Source organism: Salvelinus alpinus, chromosome 26 (genome assembly GCF_045679555.1).
Source record: "Salvelinus alpinus chromosome 26, SLU_Salpinus.1, whole genome shotgun sequence".
In the NCBI taxonomy this organism is placed as follows: domain Eukaryota; kingdom Metazoa; phylum Chordata; class Actinopteri; order Salmoniformes; family Salmonidae; genus Salvelinus; species Salvelinus alpinus.
This window is the reverse complement of record NC_092111.1, coordinates 13,757,845-13,781,083: the sequence shown is the minus strand read 5'-3', so window position 1 is coordinate 13,781,083 and position 23,239 is coordinate 13,757,845. Positions and strand designations below refer to the sequence as shown.

At 44.2% G+C, this 23,239-nt stretch overlaps 2 protein-coding genes across 4 annotated transcripts; one reads left to right on the top strand and one right to left on the bottom strand.

Moving 5' to 3' along the window:
* Positions 1 to 585: 585 nt before the first annotated feature.
* Positions 586 to 6,416, bottom strand: LOC139554754 (E3 ubiquitin/ISG15 ligase TRIM25-like). Of its 3 annotated transcripts, none has more exons than XR_011670889.1 (6): positions 3,924 to 6,416; positions 2,908 to 3,003; positions 2,481 to 2,714; positions 1,699 to 2,291; positions 1,496 to 1,555; positions 586 to 1,266 (listed from the first exon to the last, which is right to left on the bottom strand). XR_011670889.1 is itself a non-coding variant. In XM_071367853.1 (6 exons), the coding sequence occupies exons 1-6, from the start codon at positions 4,512 to 4,514 to the stop codon at positions 746 to 748; spliced, it is 1,656 nt and encodes a 551-aa protein (XP_071223954.1). In that variant the 5' UTR covers positions 4,515 to 4,610; the 3' UTR covers positions 586 to 745. The 3 variants fall into 3 exon arrangements, 2 of the variants coding, with proteins under 2 accessions (XP_071223954.1, XP_071223955.1); XM_071367853.1 differs by having other exon boundaries at positions 1,699 to 1,852; positions 3,924 to 4,610; XM_071367854.1 differs by lacking the exons at positions 586 to 1,266; positions 1,496 to 1,555 and having other exon boundaries at positions 1,714 to 1,852; positions 2,184 to 2,291.
* A 5,634-nt stretch (positions 6,417 to 12,050) lies between these two features.
* LOC139554753 (GON-4-like protein) lies at positions 12,051 to 17,558 on the top strand. Its single transcript, XM_071367852.1, has 10 exons — positions 12,051 to 12,187; positions 12,861 to 13,135; positions 13,281 to 13,382; positions 13,619 to 13,824; positions 14,846 to 14,920; positions 15,024 to 15,074; positions 15,174 to 15,224; positions 15,587 to 15,682; positions 15,950 to 16,066; positions 16,328 to 17,558. The coding sequence occupies exons 2-10, from the start codon at positions 12,874 to 12,876 to the stop codon at positions 16,535 to 16,537; spliced, it is 1,170 nt and encodes a 389-aa protein (XP_071223953.1). The 5' UTR covers positions 12,051 to 12,187; positions 12,861 to 12,873; the 3' UTR covers positions 16,538 to 17,558.
* The last annotated feature ends 5,681 nt before the right edge of the window (positions 17,559 to 23,239 follow it).

Genomic DNA, 23,239 nt, shown 5'->3' with positions numbered 1-23,239 from the left:
AAGAGATTGAATGTTGCATGTTAAGTATGATTCAGGTTGAGTTTTCACATTGAAGTAGTATTACAACAGCAATGACCAGAGTTCACAATTACACTAACAAGAGTTTCCTTCGCTCAGAGATGGTTCATAATGCAGCCTATGTTCATTCCCCCTCCCGGTTCCCCCTCCCGGTTCAGGGATTTCATTTTGATTGGATCGAGATACTAAAAAACAACAACAATATGAATGAATGGGGCATGCAGACCAAGTTTAACATTTCTGGACAAATAATTTCAGAGGTAAACTTGGTCTGCATGCCCCATTCACTCCTATTGTTTTCATTGTTGTCTTATTCCACTCTATACGAAATCACTGAACTGGGGGGGGGGCTTCATGGCTAGATTATAGTTTCTCCTGGCCCAATAGACTACTTTCAGGTTAAATAGGAAAATAGAGATACATTAAGTCTAAAAAAAAAAAGAAGTAAAGATATCCTTTTAACACATTCAAATCTAAGGATCAGTGGGCAAAAACACCAGACAGTTTCAATTGATTGAAATCCGTAAAAAAGGCCTACTGTGTTTCATAAAAAATATAGCAGTACAGTAATTGTTATTCATTTATATCAAAGTGAGAATACATGGAGATGAATGTGAATGCACAAGACTGAAACATTGACTAAACTAAAGATATCATCGTAAATCATAGAATGCATAAACTGCACAGGGTTAAAGTACATGATAAAGCATATCCAGTAAGGCAACCACTACAACTTACACAGCTCTGCAGTATCTCCAACATAACCAAAGCAAAACCCAGGATAGAGGGGCTGAGTGAATGTGGTCTGGACTCTGTGGAGGAGGCTCCTTGTACCAGAAATACTGTAGAAGCACAGAGAACCTGCCTTGTGATCCAGGTACACTCCTACTCTGGAGGACTGAGGGCCTGATACTTGAGTCTCAACATTATTGTGTCTGAAACGATAACCACCATGATAACACTGTAAACTCCAGGACTTGTCATTGAGTCCTAATACTGAGTCATTACCACCTGTTCTCTTAATATCTTTATATGAGGCTGCTATAGAAACATCGTTCCCACTCATCTCCACCTCCCAGTAACATCGTCCAGACAGACCCTCACTGCACAGCACCTGGCAGCAATAAGTGAATCTGTCTGGATGGTCAAGATATAAATGGCCTGGTTTAGCTGTTATCTTTTTGTTCCCATCAGACAGAGAGAGGTTGCAATGTGCTGTGTTAGGGTCCAGAGTCAGCTGACAGGAATCTGGAAGAAGAGCAGAGACCAATGAGGGGAGTATAATACTATACTATTATACTGTACCCTGGCCTGTACCTTGTCTTTGATTAGTGCAGAGCAGAGATCCAATCGGTGCAGGAGTCAGATAGCTACCTAGTTTTTGACTACATCTACCATTGCTGTATAATTCAATATGAGGGTGTGTGAGAAGTGTCAGTAAAAAGATTGTAAGTTACGTCAGGATGAAGAGACTCACATTGTAAGAACTGTTCTCTGGTCTTGGGCTCTGGAGGTAATAGAACATCCACTGTATTCACTAGACACAAACATGTTCACAGAGAGAGGGGGAATGTTACCATCCTACCTACAATATTACACATGTATAACGTTAAGTCTGGGACCTTTGGTCTAAAGTTGATGTTTTTACAATGTGTATTATTTTTGTATTGTTTAACCCACCTGCGCTGGAGATCTTGGTCCATTGTCCTTTAAGGAAGCCTTGTAGTGTCTCTCTCAGCTCAGACACAGCCTCGCTCACGTCTCCAAAGTACTGATGAGGACTAACAACGATAGCGGGTAAGTCTGAAGAAGATACACTAGGATTGGAGTAAGACTGAGAGAAGACAGAGAGACAGACACAGAGAGAACGTGAAATAAATGAATGTAGAAACATTCTCAAGTATAGAATGTACTGTATTATCTGTCCTTTCTGAAATGAATATCTTTTAAAACACTGCAGACACACGAAACAAAAGCAATCAGTATTCTAAAAACCACAGACTTTCCTGTTGTCTTGTTGATGAATAAATGACTAACAATAGCCTATAGGTTAATGCATTGATACATCAGAATATTCAACCCACAGCCCTGAAATACAGTAATAGTTAAGAAGAGAAGAATCACAGGGATCATTCAAATAAGACTTTAGTGAAGAACGTTTTTACTTCAGCTTTTTCAGAGGATTCTTAGGCGTTAGATGTTTGATAGCCTATGGCCCCTGGGCTTGCCACCCTTGTCTTGTTACGGGAAGTGTGCGACCGAGCAAGGGCATGCTGTATGTGGACAATCCAAATGTTACTTGCGAGCAGACATTTACATTCAGAAATGGACATTAGGCCTATGCTCCAAAGTACACAATTAAAAACGAGTCAGAGCGAGAGAGAGACAGAGAGATACATAGTCGAAAGGTCATTGACAGAATTTGTTATTCCTTGTAACAAGGCAAATTGCAATGTAGTTACTTGGAGGAAATGGATGTGATCCTCTGTGTGTGAGAGCTGCTCTAGCTCACTGTCTTTCCTCTTCAGCTCAGCTATCTCCTGCTCCAGTTGCTCCAGGAGTCCTTCAGCACGACTCACTTGAGCAGTCGCCTGGGCTTTTATCAGCTCCTTCGCCTCGGTGTGCAGTTTCTCCAGGGAGCGGATCAGCTCTGTAAAGATCCTCTCATTGTCCTCTGCAGCTTCCTGTGCAGAGCGCTGTTTGGACACACAGACAGAGAAGAGAAGGCTCTGTGTTAAGCAACATGCTGTATTCCCTAGCTAACTTGGAGCCAAGACAGCCTGTTCCCCACAGTGGTGCTCAGGGGGACTGAAACGTCATCTCTCACTGGCTGACTGGAAGAAGGAAGTGACACGGTGCATCTCTTTTGGTCAATAATAATGTACTTGCCTTGAGAGACTCCACAGCCTGTTGGAGCTCCTTCAACTCCTTCTCTCTCCGCTGGACTCTCTGCTGGACTTTCTGCTGACTCATCCCCAGCTGTGTCTGTGGAGAAAAAGTGGAGCTACAGTGAACTATCCCTTTAAACTAAATGTGAACTCATAAAAGGTTATTTAGATTAGTATAGAGTGCACATCACTGCACTCTATACTCCTCTGTAAACTGGTGATCTCTGTATACCCGTCGCAAGACCCACTGGTTGATGCTTATTTATAAAACCCTCTTAGGCCTCGCTCTCCCCTATCTGAGATATCTACTGCAGCCACCATCCTTCACATACAACACTCATTCTGCCAGTCACATTCTGTTAAAGGTCCCCAAAGCGCACACACCCTCGGGTCGCTCATCTTTTTAATTCGCTGCAGCTAGTGACAGGAATGAGCTGCAACAAAACACTCAAACTGGACAGTTTTATCTCCATCTCTTCATTCAAAGACTTAATCATGGACAATCTTACTGACAGTTGTGGCTGCTTCGCGGGATGTGTTGTTGTCTCTACCTTCTTGCCCTTTGTGCTGTTGTCTGTGCCCAATAATGTTTGTACCATGTTGTGCTGCTACCATGTTGTGCTGATGCCATGTTGTGCTGCTGCCATTCTGTGTTGTCATGTGTTGCTGCCATGTTTTCTCAGGTCTCTCTTTATGTAGTGTTGTGTTGTCTCTCTTGTCGTGATGTGTGTTTTGTCCTATATTTATTTTTAATCCCAGCCCCAGTACCCGCAGGAGGTCTTTTACCTTTTGGTAGGCCGTCATTGTAAATAAGAATTTGTTCTTAACTGACTTGCCTAGTTAAATAAAAATAAAAGAATAGCAATGGCTTTTGACTTTGTAAAATGGTGATACATTTGTAGATTTTAACCTAGATTCTCCATGCACTCAATGTTTGAGGTTGATAAATAGTATTAAGCCAGCCAGGACTGATTAGATGTTAATCAGAGATTTACCAACAAGTTGATCTAGTCTTACCTGTTTCTCAGTCCTCTCTGCTACTACTGACAGTGTATCATGGCCTTTATGTTCATCCATACACAGCACACAGATACACTTCTGGTCGGTACGACAGTAAACCTCCAGCAGTTTGTCATGATGAGAGCAGATCTTTTCCTGTAGTTGCGCAGTGGCTTTGACCAACGTGTGCTTCTTTAGGCCAGGAATATCATAGTGAGGTTGGAGGTGAGTCTCACAGTAAGACACCAAACACACCAGACAGGACATGAGGGCTTTCTGCTTTCTGGTCCCAGTGCAGAAATCACATGCCATATCTCCAGGTCCAGCATAGCACAAAACAGGGGGAGCAGCCTGGATACCTGTCTTCTTCAGTTTCTCTACCACCTCAGCCAACATGCCATTTTTCCTCAGAGCAGGTCTTGGAGTGAAAGTCTGTCTGCACTGGGGGCAGCTATAGACGCCCTTCTGGTCATCCTGATCCCAGCAGCCCTCAATACAACTCCTACAGTAACTGTGTCCACAGCCAGTAGTTACCGGCTCCTTTAGTAGATCCAGACAGACCGAACAACAGAACTGATCCTGGTCAAGCAGAACTCCCTGTTGAGCCATTTGGACTGGTTTTCACTCAGACTCAAATCAGTTTCTCTTTCACAACGGAAAGAGGGGGGAAAGTTTGTAGGAGCGACTTCCTGGTTCTGCCAGAGGGGTGGGGTTAGAAAGAGCAAGCAACTTAAAGACATAGGGTTTTAATTAGGTTTAAGGCCTTTTAACATTAAACATTCTCAAATATAAATCATTAGAACGTAGAGCTGTCCTTTCTGAAAGGACTCAAAGCAGACATACTATTTGGCACTGCGCAGCCATGGAAGAACAATCAGTAATATAAGAACTTAAGACTTTCCTGTTATGTAGATGAATAAATCAACAGAATATGAAATACTCAACCCACTGCCCTGAAATAAAGTTCTACTTTAGAAGATACCTTTTTTTCTTTACAGGGATCATTTAAATATGACTTGTGAAAAACATTTACTTCAGCTTTTTCCATGGGATTCTGATAAGTAAGCCTATGGCCGCTGGGCTTGCACCCTTACTTGCCTCATTACGGGAAATGAGCAAGGGCATGCTGTATGTCGACAATCCAAATGTTACATTCAGATATTGACAATAGGCCTATCCCCCAAAGATGAAAGTAGACATAAAAAAAATAGTCTTAATGGAAAGATGACACAAATTAAAATATATTTATTTTGACAAAGCTCACAAAAATTACATACATTTGGATTGAAACAAATTGGACTGGCACTGTCGTAGCAAAATGGGCCCCAAACACTCCTACGACCATGCATGGGTTTTGACCTGGTCCTGCCGTCTACGCACTGGTGTGAAGGCTTTCAAAGCAGCGAGAGGTTTGGTGAACAGTACCTGTAGCCCAGCCGCTCTACCAGTCTTCAGAATCTGAACAGACGGGGAAGGGGCTGCCGTGCTCGGGGGCACGTCAACCAGGTTGGAGTTGGTGCTTGTGATCCTGCACATGTCGCCAACGTCTACAGAAGAACTTGGACGAGTTGTGCGAGAGCGACAGTCCATGTTGGTTTCAAAGGAAGGTCCTGTGGTCGTCGCACCCTTGTGGAATAGCGATTCCCTTCGCCGCGTACATGGACTCTGGGCGAGTGCGCGGAAGCCGTATGAGGTGGTGACTTTGTCGACGTGTGGCAGGGACATTGCAGCTCGGGTGGATGGGTCAGATAGGTCCTCTCCCGGTGAGAGGTTTCGGTGAAGCTTGACCCTCATAGTTGGTGTCGATGGTAGTCGAGGGACCCGAGAGGACGGAGTAGATGCAGACAGGTGTTGGTTGGGGCTGCTCGGGGACAGCAGTCTTGACTGATCTGTTTCTGAATCTAGCTGTGCACGGGGAGTTCGCAGCTTTGACGGAATTATAAAGGTAGGAATCCTTTCAGGAGTCAGAGCAATGTTACGCAGAGACACACCTGCCTTTGATGCATGCATGGTCAGAAAGCTTCGATAGTTTGTGTGCGTAACGTTCAACTTAAGCTGGTAAAACAATGTGCGACAGACTTCGAGCCAAACCTATTAGTATATTTTCAACCAAAGCCCTTTCTAAAAACGTCGTAATGACCGTAGTATTAAATTGCAGGTTTTTCTGGGCAACCCACGTGGTGTTTTCATAGCCTAGGCTAATGGAGCACCAGGTGAATTTAATTAACCAATGACCCAAACTAATTAGACCATTTCACAGGTTCTGTTAATTGACTGAAGTCTGTGAAATAGTGGTCACCAACCAGTCCATCGCCAAGGCATTCCAAACATTTCTGTAAAAAAAAAATATATATACGATCACACCAGAAGTACATTTATTTCCATTGGAACACTGCGTTTGCCTTGCAGCATGGGGTTGTAGTGCGTTCGGTGTGGTGCATACGTTGGATTTATCGAACATGTGCGTTAAACTCTATGCGTAGACGGCTTGACAGAAATGGTAGCAGAAGGTGAATGTTGAACTGTTGTTGCACACATCCAGATGATGCTGCTTACTATTACACAATGAACCCATCGGTATTTGTGATGTTCCTCTGGGTACCAGCTCATATGGGAGTAGAGGGGAATGAGGAGGTGGATGTTATCACCAAGCAGGCTCTTAAACATCCTAATGTTGACATGGAATTGTCAATCAGTAAATCAGAAGCCAATGGGTTGATGATAACAGTGGTTAAAAACAAATGGCAACAGTTGTGGAAAGGGGAAGGCACCTGTATAAGATTCGGGAAAAGGTGGGGGCAGGGAGAGAAGGGAGGAAAGTGTAATCACAGGGCTGAGACTGGAACTTACAAGGCTCAGTGGGGACCCACCATTCAGGGCACCTGTTTTGAGCCCCACCTGTTTAGCAAAATAAATAATAATAATAAATTGTTTTGCTTGTTATTTTGTCATTAATACATGTCACATATCAGTTTGCAAACAATGTAAAAAAAAATACATCTTTGAATGCTTTCTTGAGTAAGGCAGCTCCAAAATGCAGATGTTTCAGCCTAGCTCAGTGCTTTCTGTGGTGGTGGGGCAGCCAGCAGAAAATACAGAGCGTAGGGGTTGATAATGTTCTCTAGTTGCGCAGTGATTGGCTCAGTGTTCTGTCACTCATGGGGACACTACATCCCCGCAGAATCTAGGGGGAGAGCTCGTAAATTCAAGCCCCTTGGGTGCTGCCATAGAGTTACATTAGAAGTGCCCATCCAAGAAGTCTCGAGGTCATTGGCCACAGATAGAATGAAGTCAAATCACGTTATACAGATAGAATGAAGTCAAATCACATTATATCTCCCGTAGCTTTGATTGGACTGATCATGTCAACATCAAATTCTTAGCTAGCAAGCTAGACAAGCAGTCACTATCATGAATCAAGTCAACAATCTACTGGCAAATCCTTTTCAATCCTTGTCATATGAAGAGAAATTATAGATAAAATGTATCGGTGCTCATCGGCCATTGGACATAAACATTACACAACAAGTTGGAAATGGCAAATTCAACAATGAGTGGTTTGAAAGGAATCAGTGGCTAACTGCAAGCCTTGCAAAGCATCACTAGCCTGCTATTCAGTGGAGTGGGTGTGTGGTCCAAATCTGGGTTTAAGGGTCTCTTTTCCAAGCTTAAAAAGGATAAACATCCAACACCATGGGCCAGACAAGGTTGAATACATTGGCCATGCTGTCAATTCAGCATGACTTCTGCCCGTTAAAAAAACTAGAAACTCGGAACTGGGAAATCTCAGACTTCAGTGAGTTCAAGACAACTGGGAACACCAATGCCATGATTACTGTGTATATATGTGATAACCTTTGTATGCTTGCAATGCGCAATGATGGAAAAGTACTGGGTAAATGGAGATGTACTGCTTTAGTTCTCAGGCTGAGAATTGTCTGCACCTGCTGATAGTCACGCAGGCTCAAGGCCGAGATAGTAGAGTGAGAAACCACAGTCTAGACATGTTTTTCTCATCTTAGATACTTTGTATCTAATCCAATGCAACAATGTTTAGGTATGATTGACAGTAGGTTGTCCACACCAACTAGTATAAGGAGCGTTGTCTCCTGTTTCGCCACACAGATCTTTACTATAGACTACTGAGGTATTCTGTATGTGAATCTCTGTCTGCAATTGCATTTTATTACTAAAGAGTTTTATACCAAGGTTCCTGTGTCATGTATCTGGAAGACTGATTGTTAAAGGAAACTTACATCCCCCCATGCAAAGGACCACCCAACATGTGTAAACTGTAGGGGTACCCATGACGCTGGAGATCAGAGGTATCCGATGAGAGAAAGGCAGGTTGAGGTTGCCAGGATCAGAGTAGTGCAGAAGGTGTCGTATGCAGAGGCAGTGAAGAGAGAGGTAGAGTAAGATGGGTCCAGGGTGAGGGATCAAATCAAATGTTATTAGTCACATGCGCCGAATACAAAAGTGTAGAACTTGGTGAAATGCTTACTTACAAGCCCCTAACCAACAATGCAGTTCAAAAAATTACAAATAAGAATAAGAAATAAAAGGAAGTAATTAAAGAGCAGCAGTAAAATAACAATAGCGAGACTATTTACAGGGGGTACTGGTACAGAGTCAATGTGCGTGGGCACTGGTTAGTCTAGGTAATTTAAGTAATATGTACATGTAGGTAGAGTTATTAAAGTGGCTATGCATTGATAATAACAGAGAGTAGCAGCGGCGTAAAGTGGGGGTGAGGGGGGGGGTGGCAATGCAAATAGTCTGGGTAGCCATTTGATTAGATGTTCAGGAGTCTTATGGCTTGGGGGTAGAAGCTGTTTAGAAGCCTCTTGGACCTAGACTTGGCGCTCCGGTACCACTTGCCGTGCGGTAGCAGAGAGAACAGTCTATGACTAGGGTGGCTGGAGTCTTTGACACTGCCTGGTATAGAGGTCCTGGATGGCAGGAAGCTTGGCCCCGGTGATGTACTGGGCCGTATGCATTATCAATCAATCAATCAATCAATCAATTTTATTTTATATAGCCCTTCGTACATCAGCTAATATCTCGAAGTGCTGTACAGACACCCAGCCTAAAACCCCAAACAGCTAGTAATGCAGGTGTAGAAGCACGGTGGCTAGGAAAAACTCCCTAGAAAGGCCAAAACCTAGGAAGAAACCTAGAGAGGAACCAGGCTATGAGGGGTGGCCAGTCCTCTTCTGGCTGTGCCGGGTGGAGATTATAACAGAACTATGCCAAGATGTTCAAAAATGTTCATAAGTGATAAGCATGGTCAAATAATAATCATGAATAATTTTCAGTTGGCTTTTCATAGCCGATCATCAAGAGTTGAAAAACAACAGGTCTGGGACAGGTGGCGGTTCCATAACCGCAGGCAGAACAGCTGAAACTGGAATAGCAGCAAGGCCAGGCGGACTGGGGACAGCAAGGAGTCACCACGGGCGGCAGTCCCGACGCATGGTCCTAGGGCCCAGGTCCTCCGAGAGAAAGAAAGAGAGAAGGAGAAAATTAGAGAGAGCCAAGATTTTCAAAATTTCCATAAATGACAAGCATGGTCAAATAATAATCAGGAATAAATCTCAGTTGGCTTTTCATAGCCGATCATTAAGAGTTGAAAACAGCAGGTCTGGGACAGGTAGGGGTTCCATAACCGCAGGCAGAACATACCCTCTGTAGTGCCTTGCGGTCAAAGGCCGAGCAGTTGCCATACCAGGCAGTGATGCAACCAGTCAGGATGCTCTCGATGGTGCAGCTGTAGAACCTTTTGAGGATGCCAAATCTTTTCAGTCTCCTGAGGGGAAATAGGTTTTGTCATGCCCTCTTCACAACTGTCTTGGTGTGCTTGGACCATGTTAGTTTGTTGGTAATGTGGACACCAAGGAATTTGAAGCTCTCAACCTGCTCCACTACAGCCCCATTGATGAGAATGGGGGCGTGCTCAGTCCTCCTTTTCCTGTAGTCCACAATCATCTCCTTTGTCTTGATCATGTTGAGGGAGAGGTTGTTGTCCTGGCACCACACGGCCAGGTCTCTGATCTCCTCCCTATAGGCTGTCTCGTCATTGTTGGTGATCAGGCCTACCACTGTTGTGTCATTGGCAAACTTAATGATGGTGTTGGAGTCGTGCCTGGCCGTGCAGTCATGAGTGAACAGGGAGTACAGGAGGGGACTGAGCACGCACCCCTGAGGGGCCCCTGTGTTGAGGATCAGCGTGGCGGATGTGTTGTTACCTACCCTTACCACCTGGGGGCGGCCCGTCAGGAAGTCCAGGAACCAGTCGCAGGGGGAGGTGTTAGTCCCAGGGTCCTTAGCTTATTGTTTGATGAGCTTTGAGGGCACTATGGTGTTGAACGCGGAGCTGTAGTCAATGATTAGGATTCTCACATAGGTGTTCCTTTTGTCCAGGTGGGAAAGGGCAGTGTGGAGTGCAATAGAGATGGCATCATCTGTGGATCTGTTAGGGCGGTATGCAAATTGGAGTAGGTCTAGGGTTTCTGGGATAATGGTGTTGATGTGAGCCATGACCAGCCTGATCCTAAGAGGATCATTTTACATTTACATTTTAAGTCATTTAGCAGACGCTCTTATCCAGAGCGACTTACAAATTGGAAAGTTCATACATATTCATCCTGGTCCCCCCGTGGGGAATGAACCCACAACCCTGGCGTTGCAAGCGCCATGCTCTACCAACTGAGCCACACGGGACCAGGATCCTTGTGAGTAGTCTGAGGCCAATAGAGAGAGATAGGAATAACATGTGCTTCAGGAAGGTTGTTTGTTTTGGCGTTCGTGGCTATGGTTGTCAATTGTACTGCAGGAATGGGACGTAAATCACAGATGACAGATGTTGTGGTGGCAGCTGATTTTAGAAAAGTAGGCTGATACACAGCCAATACAGTAGGTGGCAGCATGCACCTATAACAATTGTTTGAGGACCACCATTCTATAGAAGAAGAAGAAGCAGCAGCAGCAGCAGCATTGTATGGCACTTTATGGGATGTGAACAGAGATATTAGATCAAGGAGGAGATAGGAATCTCTTTGGCCAAAAAATGGAAGAAGGTATAACGCCCCACCCAGCAGACTGTCGACCAATCCTGTTCACTTTGTCATGCTATGTTGCGGTTGCTAATTTGATCGTCATGCAATAGAGTACCACAGTATGAGTCATAATACCCATACAACCTAGCAGTCAAACAGGGAAATGTTCCAATTGTTTTTCCACCATAAATTTTTCCCATAGGGGATTTTAGAAACACTTAAAATAAGGGCTGTGTTTCGTGTAGGCTTACCCTGGCGTAACGTTTTGATTACCTTGTAAATCTCTCTAGATAAGGTGACTTATCAATATATTCGCTTACCCCCCAAAATGAAATGCTAATTAGCTGTGGCTATGATAAAGAACTACAAATGCCATGATGATCTGGACGAGACTGCCGAATCGAGGCAAAGGTAAGAATCTCTGGATTAACCATCTAATATTAACTAAATGTAGTAATGAAAAAATGTAAAATAAATTTTAAAAAGTATAAAATTGGCAACATTTCTTTAAATGGACAATTCTGTGAACTGTCTTGTGCAAGTTTTAAATTGTCACAATACCTGTTAGCAAAGGTGTCAGCTATGTAGATGCTAATTAGCATTTTCGAATCTGAGAGTAAGTAGAACCGAATAAATTGATAAAAGTCACCTTGTCCGAGAGAGATTTACATGGTTATCAAAACGTCACGTAAGCCTACAAGTGTTAAGTGTTTCTAAAATACCCTATGGGAAATATGAAAAAAAAATGTGGACCATTTCCCTTTTTTGGGGTATAATGACCTCACTGTGGGACTCTATTCCTTCTCAGTGTATGAGTCAAGAAAGTGCGTATTCCTCAAAAGTGCGTAATTTCACGATTCCAAAGCTATACAATATTACATATAGCAAGTCAATTATCTCACATCTCTGAAAATATTTGTAATGTTGTACTTCTTGTTGACGAAATTCATGCTAATGTTGGGTTTTCGAGCTAGCGCTCAATAGACTCTCATTCCCTCCTTGAAGGAGAGCTCTCCTTGTCACAGAATCGCCCAGAATGCACCGCGCGGCCCATTGACGTCGCATGGGCAACGGACACAATGGGAGTTAATACGATTCCAATGGAGTTTCCCATCTCCTTAAAAGTATCTCTGACAGGAATGAACTAAGTGTTGCACCCGGAAACATAATGTTAGTTGTAGTTTTCTGCGTTTTCTGCTGATGGAGCTAGCGGTGTTGTGGCGGGTAAGATAATGTGTTGTTTTGAAAGCTCCTATTCATCAATTAATTTGAACATAGTAACGTTATTCGCCTTTTGGGAAATTCGTTTGTTTAAATGTTGTTCTGTTGAGAAGAATTTCCAGGCTAGTATCAAAGGCAGTTTGTTAGCTACTTAGCTAGCTAGCTTAGGTTGCTAGCCGTCATACCACAACAACTGGCACTATGAGGATGCCATTGCCACTGATTGATGCCATGGCCAGCACCACTCACTCAGTAAGAGCTAACATTTGTCAACTGAAGATAACGTGCAAACGTGTTCATACATACCACCTCTAGCTAACGTTAGCTTACGTAAGTACTTTACAGAAGGAGCTGGGCAGATAAGTATTTACATTTAGCGTTGAGTGTTAGCTAATACTAGTCGGAGTAACGTTAGCTAACACTAGTGGCCATATGTGTACAAAACATAGTATATAGTGTGCGTCTCATTTAAACCAATCTGAGCTGACAACTGGACAGGTAAAATCGAATTATCTGTACTTACGAGCTAGGATATTCTATTCTGCCATATGGCTCCCCCCCCATCTTGTCAGACCAGTACAGAGCAAAGGGTCCAGAGGACACAAGGATAGGGAGAGCATAGTGATACATGCACACCGTAAACTCTTTCCATGGTTGTTCTCAATCAATCTCACAGATGGTACTACACAATGAGTCTGGTCCGCAAACGCAAGTCCAGCTCTCTCAAAGGCGGCCCTGCCAAGTCTATTAGGACAGGGAAACTACAGTCTACTAGAACATCAGCATCCTACAATGCATCATCACCACTCACAACAGAGGCCAGTGCCATCGTTACCATTTCAACGGAGGAGAGAGGCCCGGAGATCCATGGGACATCGTCGCCATGGAGACGGTCTCCCAGGTTCAAGAGTCATGGCCAGATTCCCAGCTCAGACCTTCTTGTTGATGAGGGTAAGTAGAGGAAAGGGAGACAGGGGCAAAGGAGAGTAGTTCTCACTTCACACTTAGCTTTTAATGATACGTTTTATCTATGTTTTCTGCCTCCTACCTAAGCAATTGATATATAGGTAAATATGTGAGGCTCTTGGCTTTGCAGGATCTCCAGGTCAGGTAGAGAATGAAGAGGAGGCAGGCCAATGCAGCCCTGCACAGTGCCCCCCTCAGACAGAAGAGGATTCAGACCTGGTCATCACTATGGGTGAGGAGAACCTATATCTATTAACTGCCCGCCCTTAGCAACTAATCCTGAAACAGTACTCACATCTTGTATACAACATGAACAAGGTAAGGAACGGTGCACAAAATGACCTTGGAGCAGGACCTTATCCACAATCGATCCTGAAGTTAGCTCAGCTAACCATTTTCCTTTTATAGTACGAGTAAAGCATACTGTAGGAGGGCAAGACTGATTGACTCTCTCTCCTTCTCTGTCAGATGACAGGCAGGGCGGGGGACACAAGGGCAGCAGGAAGAAAGGAGGGGTAAAGAGGAAGAAGAGAGCTGCGGACGGAGAGGTGGGGGGCGGAGAGCAGGAAGGGGCCAGTCCAGAGGTGGAGATTGACAGGGAGCTGGACCGTGAACTAGAGAACAAGTCCAGACAACACAACTTGACCACGGCCAACGTCCGCAACATCATTCATGTGAGTGCAGAGAGGGACCACTCACTACGACCCTACCACTAACTCACTCATAGCTGCAACCATGCCAATGTTCCTTATGCAGCTAGTGTGGACTGTGGAAGTATTGATTTCCTACAAAAACAGTTTGCCTACAACCTCACATACTGACAGACAAATACAGACAGACTTCAAAATCAAATCAAACCAATCAAATCAAATCAAATTTTATTTGTCACATACACATGGTTAGCAGATGTTAATGCGAGTGTAGCGAAATGCTTGTGCTTCTAGTTCCGACAATGCTGTAATAACCAACAAGTAATCTAACCTAACAATTCCACAACTACTACCTTATACACACAAGTGTAAAGGGATAAAGAATATGTACATAAAGATATATGAATGAGTGATGGTACAGAACGGCATAGGCAAGATGCAGTAGATGGTATAGAGTACAGTATATACATATACATATGAGATGAGTAATGTAGGGTATGTAAACATTATATTAAGTGGCATTGTTTAAAGTGGCTAGTGGTAAATTTTTACATAATTTCCATCAATTCCCATTATTAAAGTGGCTGGAGTTGAGTCAGTATGTTGGCAGCGGCCGCTAAATGTTAGTGGTGGCTGTTTAACAGTCTGATGGCCTTGAGATAGAAGCTGTTTTTCAGTCTCTCGGTCCCTGCTTTGATGCACCTGTACTGACCTCGCCTTCTGGGGGATAGCGGGGTGAACAGGCAGTGGCTTGGGTGGTTGTTGTCCTTGATGATCTTTATGGCCTTCCTGTGACATCGGGTGGTGTAGGTGTCCTGGAGGGCAGGTAGTTTGCCCCCGGTGATGCGTTCTGCAGACCTCACTACCCTCTGGAGAGCCTTACAGTTGTGGGCGGAGCAGTTGCCGTACCAGGCGGTGATACAGCCCGACAGGATGCTCTCGATTGTGCATCTGTAGAAGTTTGTGAGTGCTTTTGGTGACAAGCCGAATTTCTTCAGACTGATTGTAAGCCTGGTTTTAAACCTTTTTGACCTTTGACCCACAGGAAGTGATCACCAATGAGCATGTGGTGGCCATGATGAAAGCCGCAATCAATGAGACGGAGGCCGTGCCTGTCTTTGTGAGTGTCAACCATTGCATTTCCATGTCCAAATGAAGACTTCTTGATACGTTCAAGTCTCTGTGCGCACTTTCATTTAACATCTTTCTCATCTACCTCTTAGGAACCCAAGATGACACGTTCCAAGTTCAAGGAAGTGGTAGAAAAAGGAGTGGTGAGTTCACTGCCTCTAGTGTGTGCGTTTTAGCATACATTTAGGTTTGCCATGTTATGCTATTGAGCCTCTTGTAATTCAATCTTTGTGTAATTTCAGGTAATTCCCACTTGGAACATCTCACCCATTAAAAAGGTCAATAAAAAGAAGGTAAGGGGATACCTAGTCAGTTGCACAACTGAATCCATTTAACCCAACTCAATCAGAGCGGTGCGGGGGGCTGCCTTAACCGACATCCAGGTCATCGGCGCCTGGGGAGCAGTTGTTGTTGGTTAGCTGCCTTGCTCAAGGGCAGAACGGCAGATCTTTCCACATTACCTTCTTGGGGATTCGAACCAGCGACCTTTCGGTTACTGGCCCAGCGCTCTTAACTGCTAGGCGACCTGCCGCCACCAATGAAAAACAATCAATCGTCCTGCTAATGCTGTTAAAGTGTGGTATCAAACACTCAATACCTAACTGGAAAGTATGGCATCATACTAGAAAAGGCTGAAGTGCTTGTCCATTTTCAGGCCCAACAGTTTGTTGACATTCAACTAGCGGAGGAAGACTCCTCTGATGAAGAGTACTGCCCCGACGAAGAGGAAGAGGACGAGACAGCGGAAGATGTAAGAGAGTCATAGGATTTGGCTGTGTCTTGTGAGCTTGTGGCCTGAATTGAGAAAAAAAAATGTATGCATTGTAAGGCATTCATCATGCTTACGGAGTCATTGTTGTAGTTAAATAAGCGAAACAAAGTGGTTCAGCTTTATCACATTTTAGAATGTCATAGATGCGTTATGATTGTATATTTCAATACTTTAAATAGAACATGTGTTGTTTCTATATATCTCTATATATATTAAAATGACTATTGAACTTTGTGTGTGTTGTAGACATTTCAGGAGAGTGACATGGAGAGCACGGCCTCGTCTCCTAGAGGAATCAGAGGAGGCTTCCACAGGGGAATACACACACAGTGGGACGACGACAGGAGCGTCAGCCCCATGCAGGTGACACACTCTAAAATACATTTTAAAATATATATTTGTAACAACATTTTTCTTTTTCATGTAGAATTAATAAAATACATAATATTGCCTTTTGTAAATAGCATAATATGCTCTTGTTATTCTATTCTTGTGTAATACATTTCAAGGTTTATCTAACTCCTCCTTTCCTAACAAGGCAAATTGCAATGTAGTTACTTGGAGGAAATGGATGTGATCCTCTGTGTGTGAGAGCTGCTCTAGCTCACTGTCTTTCCTCTTCAGCTCAGCTATCTCCTGCTCCAGTTGCTCCAGGAGTCCTTCAGCACGACTCACTTGAGCAGTCGCCTGGGCTTTTATCAGCTCCTTCGCCTCGGTGTGCAGTTTCTCCAGGGAGCGGATCAGCTCTGTAAAGATCCTCTCATTGTCCTCTGCAGCTTCCTGTGCAGAGCGCTGTTTGGACACACAGACAGAGAAGAGAAGGCTCTGTGTTAAGCAACATGCTGTATTCCCTAGCTAACTTGGAGCCAAGACAGCCTGTTCCCCACAGTGGTGCTCAGGGGGACTGAAACGTCATCTCTCACTGGCTGACTGGAAGAAGGAAGTGACACGGTGCATCTCTTTTGGTCAATAATAATGTACTTGCCTTGAGAGACTCCACAGCCTGTTGGAGCTCCTTCAACTCCTTCTCTCTCCGCTGGACTCTCTGCTGGACTTTCTGCTGACTCATCCCCAGCTGTGTCTGTGGAGAAAAAGTGGAGCTACAGTGAACTATCCCTTTAAACTAAATGTGAACTCATAAAAGGTTATTTAGATTAGTATAGAGTGCACATCACTGCACTCTATACTCCTCTGTAAACTGGTGATCTCTGTATACCCGTCGCAAGACCCACTGGTTGATGCTTATTTATAAAACCCTCTTAGGCCTCGCTCTCCCCTATCTGAGATATCTACTGCAGCCACCATCCTTCACATACAACACTCATTCTGCCAGTCACATTCTGTTAAAGGTCCCCAAAGCGCACACACCCTCGGGTCGCTCATCTTTTTAATTCGCTGCAGCTAGTGACAGGAATGAGCTGCAACAAAACACTCAAACTGGACAGTTTTATCTCCATCTCTTCATTCAAAGACTTAATCATGGACAATCTTACTGACAGTTGTGGCTGCTTCGCGGGATGTGTTGTTGTCTCTACCTTCTTGCCCTTTGTGCTGTTGTCTGTGCCCAATAATGTTTGTACCATGTTGTGCTGATGCCATGTTGTGCTGCTGCCATTCTGTGTTGTCATGTGTTGCTGCCATGTTTTCTCAGGTCTCTCTTTATGTAGTGTTGTGTTGTCTCTCTTGTCGTGATGTGTGTTTTGTCCTATATTTATTTTTAATCCCAGCCCCAGTACCCGCAGGAGGTCTTTTACCTTTTGGTAGGCCGTCATTGTAAATAAGAATTTGTTCTTAACTGACTTGCCTAGTTAAATAAAAATAAAAGAATAGCAATGGCTTTTGACTTTGTAAAATGGTGATACATTTGTAGATTTTAACCTAGATTCTCCATGCACTCAATGTTTGAGGTTGATAAATAGTATTAAGCCAGCCAGGACTGATTAGATGTTAATCAGAGATTTACCAACAAGTTGATCTAGTCTTACCTGTTTCTCAGTCCTCTCTGCTACTACTGACAGTGTATCATGGCCTTTATGTTCATCCATACACAGCACACAGATACACTTCTGGTCGGTACGACAGTAAACCTCCAGCAGTTTGTCATGATGAGAGCAGATCTTTTCCTGTAGTTGCGCAGTGGCTTTGACCAACGTGTGCTTCTTTAGGCCAGGAATATCATAGTGAGGTTGGAGGTGAGTCTCACAGTAAGACACCAAACACACCAGACAGGACATGAGGGCTTTCTGGTCCCAGTGCAGAAATCACATGCCATATCTCCAGGTCCAGCATAGCACAAAACAGGGGGAGCAGCCTGGATACCTGTCTTCTTCAGTTTCTCTACCACCTCAGCCAACATGCCATTTTTCCTCAGAGCAGGTCTTGGAGTGAAAGTCTGTCTGCACTGGGGGCAGCTATAGACGCCCTTCTGGTCATCCTGATCCCAGCAGCCCTCAATACAACTCCTACAGTAACTGTGTCCACAGCCAGTAGTTACCGGCTCCTTTAGTAGATCCAGACAGACCGAACAACAGAACTGATCCTGGTCAAGCAGAACTCCCTGTTGAGCCATTTGGACTGGTTTTCACTCAGACTCAAATCAGTTTCTCTTTCACAACGGAAAGAGGGGGGAAAGTTTGTAGGAGCGACTTCCTGGTTCTGCCAGAGGGGTGGGGTTAGAAAGAGCAAGCAACTTAAAGACATAGGGTTTTAATTAGGTTTAAGGCCTTTTAACATTAAACATTCTCAAATATAAATCATTAGAACGTAGAGCTGTCCTTTCTGAAAGGACTCAAAGCAGACATACTATTTGGCACTGCGCAGCCATGGAAGAACAATCAGTAATATAAGAACTTAAGACTTTCCTGTTATGTAGATGAATAAATCAACAGAATATGAAATACTCAACCCACTGCCCTGAAATAAAGTTCTACTTTAGAAGATACCTTTTTTTCTTTACAGGGATCATTTAAATATGACTTGTGAAAAACATTTACTTCAGCTTTTTCCATGGGATTCTGATAAGTAAGCCTATGGCCGCTGGGCTTGCACCCTTACTTGCCTCATTACGGGAAATGAGCAAGGGCATGCTGTATGTCGACAATCCAAATGTTACATTCAGATATTGACAATAGGCCTATCCCCCAAAGATGAAAGTAGACATAAAAAAAATAGTCTTAATGGAAAGATGACACAAATTAAAATATATTTATTTTGACAAAGCTCACAAAAATTACATACATTTGGATTGAAACAAATTGGACTGGCACTGTCGTAGCAAAATGGGCCCCAAACACTCCTACGACCATGCATGGGTTTTGACCTGGTCCTGCCGTCTACGCACTGGTGTGAAGGCTTTCAAAGCAGCGAGAGGTTTGGTGAACAGTACCTGTAGCCCAGCCGCTCTACCAGTCTTCAGAATCTGAACAGACGGGGAAGGGGCTGCCGTGCTCGGGGGCACGTCAACCAGGTTGGAGTTGGTGCTTGTGATCCTGCACATGTCGCCAACGTCTACAGAAGAACTTGGACGAGTTGTGCGAGAGCGACAGTCCATGTTGGTTTCAAAGGAAGGTCCTGTGGTCGTCGCACCCTTGTGGAATAGCGATTCCCTTCGCCGCGTACATGGACTCTGGGCGAGTGCGCGGAAGCCGTATGAGGTGGTGACTTTGTCGACGTGTGGCAGGGACATTGCAGCTCGGGTGGATGGGTCAGATAGGTCCTCTCCCGGTGAGAGGTTTCGGTGAAGCTTGACCCTCATAGTTGGTGTCGATGGTAGTCGAGGGACCCGAGAGGACGGAGTAGATGCAGACAGGTGTTGGTTGGGGCTGCTCGGGGACAGCAGTCTTGACTGATCTGTTTCTGAATCTAGCTGTGCACGGGGAGATCGCAGCTTTGACGGAATTATAAAGGTAGGAATCCTTTCAGGAGTCAGAGCAATGTTACGCAGAGACACACCTGCCTTTGATGCATGCATGGTCAGAAAGCTTCGATAGTTTGTGTGCGTAACGTTCAACTTAAGCTGGTAAAACAATGTGCGACAGACTTCGAGCCAAACCTATTAGTATATTTTCAACCAAAGCCCTTTCTAAAAACGTCGTAATGACCGTAGTATTAAATTGCAGGTTTTTCTGGGCAACCCACGTGGTGTTTTCATAGCCTAGGCTAATGGAGCACCAGGTGAATTTAATTAACCAATGACCCAAACTAATTAGACCATTTCACAGGTTCTGTTAATTGACTGAAGTCTGTGAAATAGTGGTCACCAACCAGTCCATCGCCAAGGCATTCCAAACATTTCTGTAAAAAAAAAATATATATACGATCACACCAGAAGTACATTTATTTCCATTGGAACACTGCGTTTGCCTTGCAGCATGGGGTTGTAGTGCGTTCGGTGTGGTGCATACGTTGGATTTATCGAACATGTGCGTTAAACTCTATGCGTAGACGGCTTGACAGAAATGGTAGCAGAAGGTGAATGTTGAACTGTTGTTGCACACATCCAGATGATGCTGCTTACTATTACACAATGAACCCATCGGTATTTGTGATGTTCCTCTGGGTACCAGCTCATATGGGAGTAGAGGGGAATGAGGAGGTGGATGTTATCACCAAGCAGGCTCTTAAACATCCTAATGTTGACATGGAATTGTCAATCAGTAAATCAGAAGCCAATGGGTTGATGATAACAGTGGTTAAAAACAAATGGCAACAGTTGTGGAAAGGGGAAGGCACCTGTATAAGATTCGGGAAAAGGTGGGGGCAGGGAGAGAAGGGAGGAAAGTGTAATCACAGGGCTGAGACTGGAACTTACAAGGCTCAGTGGGGACCCACCATTCAGGGCACCTGTTTTGAGCCCCACCTGTTTAGCAAAATAAATAATAATAATAAATTGTTTTGCTTGTTATTTTGTCATTAATACATGTCACATATCAGTTTGCAAACAATGTAAAAAAAAATACATCTTTGAATGCTTTCTTGAGTAAGGCAGCTCCAAAATGCAGATGTTTCAGCCTAGCTCAGTGCTTTCTGTGGTGGTGGGGCAGCCAGCAGAAAATACAGAGCGTAGGGGTTGATAATGTTCTCTAGTTGCGCAGTGATTGGCTCAGTGTTCTGTCACTCATGGGGACACTACATCCCCGCAGAATCTAGGGGGAGAGCTCGTAAATTCAAGCCCCTTGGGTGCTGCCATAGAGTTACATTAGAAGTGCCCATCCAAGAAGTCTCGAGGTCATTGGCCACAGATAGAATGAAGTCAAATCACGTTATACAGATAGAATGAAGTCAAATCACATTATATCTCCCGTAGCTTTGATTGGACTGATCATGTCAACATCAAATTCTTAGCTAGCAAGCTAGACAAGCAGTCACTATCATGAATCAAGTCAACAATCTACTGGCAAATCCTTTTCAATCCTTGTCATATGAAGAGAAATTATAGATAAAATGTATCGGTGCTCATCGGCCATTGGACATAAACATTACACAACAAGTTGGAAATGGCAAATTCAACAATGAGTGGTTTGAAAGGAATCAGTGGCTAACTGCAAGCCTTGCAAAGCATCACTAGCCTGCTATTCAGTGGAGTGGGTGTGTGGTCCAAATCTGGGTTTAAGGGTCTCTTTTCCAAGCTTAAAAAGGATAAACATCCAACACCATGGGCCAGACAAGGTTGAATACATTGGCCATGCTGTCAATTCAGCATGACTTCTGCCCGTTAAAAAAACTAGAAACTCGGAACTGGGAAATCTCAGACTTCAGTGAGTTCAAGACAACTGGGAACACCAATGCCATGATTACTGTGTATATATGTGATAACCTTTGTATGCTTGCAATGCGCAATGATGGAAAAGTACTGGGTAAATGGAGATGTACTGCTTTAGTTCTCAGGCTGAGAATTGTCTGCACCTGCTGATAGTCACGCAGGCTCAAGGCCGAGATAGTAGAGTGAGAAACCACAGTCTAGACATGTTTTTCTCATCTTAGATACTTTGTATCTAATCCAATGCAACAATGTTTAGGTATGATTGACAGTAGGTTGTCCACACCAACTAGTATAAGGAGCGTTGTCTCCTGTTTCGCCACACAGATCTTTACTATAGACTACTGAGGTATTCTGTATGTGAATCTCTGTCTGCAATTGCATTTTATTACTAAAGAGTTTTATACCAAGGTTCCTGTGTCATGTATCTGGAAGACTGATTGTTAAAGGAAACTTACATCCCCCCATGCAAAGGACCACCCAACATGTGTAAACTGTAGGGGTACCCATGACGCTGGAGATCAGAGGTATCCGATGAGAGAAAGGCAGGTTGAGGTTGCCAGGATCAGAGTAGTGCAGAAGGTGTCGTATGCAGAGGCAGTGAAGAGAGAGGTAGAGTAAGATGGGTCCAGGGTGAGGGATCAAATCAAATGTTATTAGTCACATGCGCCGAATACAAAAGTGTAGAACTTACGGTGAAATGCTTACTTACAAGCCCCTAACCAACAATGCAGTTCAAAAAATTACAAATAAGAATAAGAAATAAAAGGAAGTAATTAAAGAGCAGCAGTAAAATAACAATAGCGAGACTATTTACAGGGGGTACTGGTACAGAGTCAATGTGCGTGGGCACTGGTTAGTCTAGGTAATTTAAGTAATATGTACATGTAGGTAGAGTTATTAAAGTGGCTATGCATTGATAATAACAGAGAGTAGCAGCGGCGTAAAAGTGGGGGTGAGGGGGGGGGTGGCAATGCAAATAGTCTGGGTAGCCATTTGATTAGATGTTCAGGAGTCTTATGGCTTGGGGGTAGAAGCTGTTTAGAAGCCTCTTGGACCTAGACTTGGCGCTCCGGTACCACTTGCCGTGCGGTAGCAGAGAGAACAGTCTATGACTAGGGTGGCTGGAGTCTTTGACACTGCCTGGTATAGAGGTCCTGGATGGCAGGAAGCTTGGCCCCGGTGATGTACTGGGCCGTATGCATTACCCTCTGTAGTGCCTTGCGGTCAAAGGCCGAGCAGTTGCCATACCAGGCAGTGATGCAACCAGTCAGGATGCTCTCGATGGTGCAGCTGTAGAACCTTTTGAGGATGCCAAATCTTTTCAGTCTCCTGAGGGGAAATAGGTTTTGTCATGCCCTCTTCACAACTGTCTTGGTGTGCTTGGACCATGTTAGTTTGTTGGTAATGTGGACACCAAGGAATTTGAAGCTCTCAACCTGCTCCACTACAGCCCCATTGATGAGAATGGGGGCGTGCTCAGTCCTCCTTTTCCTGTAGTCCACAATCATCTCCTTTGTCTTGATCATGTTGAGGGAGAGGTTGTTGTCCTGGCACCACACGGCCAGGTCTCTGATCTCCTCCCTATAGGCTGTCTCGTCATTGTTGGTGATCAGGCCTACCACTGTTGTGTCATTGGCAAACTTAATGATGGTGTTGGAGTCGTGCCTGGCCGTGCAGTCATGAGTGAACAGGGAGTACAGGAGGGGACTGAGCACGCACCCCTGAGGGGCCCCTGTGTTGAGGATCAGCGTGGCGGATGTGTTGTTACCTACCCT

Coding starts and splice junctions, on each gene's coding strand:
- LOC139554754 (XM_071367853.1), bottom strand. CDS start 4,514: ATGGCTCAACAGGGAGTTCTGCTTGACCAGGATCAGTTCTGTTGTTCG. Junction 1,556..1,698: donor GACCAAGATCTCCAGCGCAG/GTGGGTTAAACA, acceptor GTTTGTGTCTAG/TGAATACAGTGGATGTTCTA. Junction 1,267..1,495: donor CAGAGAACAGTTCTTACAAT/GTGAGTCTCTTC, acceptor CTCTTCTTCCAG/ATTCCTGTCAGCTGACTCTG.
- LOC139554753 (XM_071367852.1), top strand. CDS start 12,874: ATGAGTCTGGTCCGCAAACGCAAGTCCAGCTCTCTCAAAGGCGGCCCT. Junction 13,136..13,280: donor AGACCTTCTTGTTGATGAGG/GTAAGTAGAGGA, acceptor TTGGCTTTGCAG/GATCTCCAGGTCAGGTAGAG. Junction 16,067..16,327: donor GGAGCGTCAGCCCCATGCAG/GTGACACACTCT, acceptor TTTCCTCTTCAG/CTCAGCTATCTCCTGCTCCA.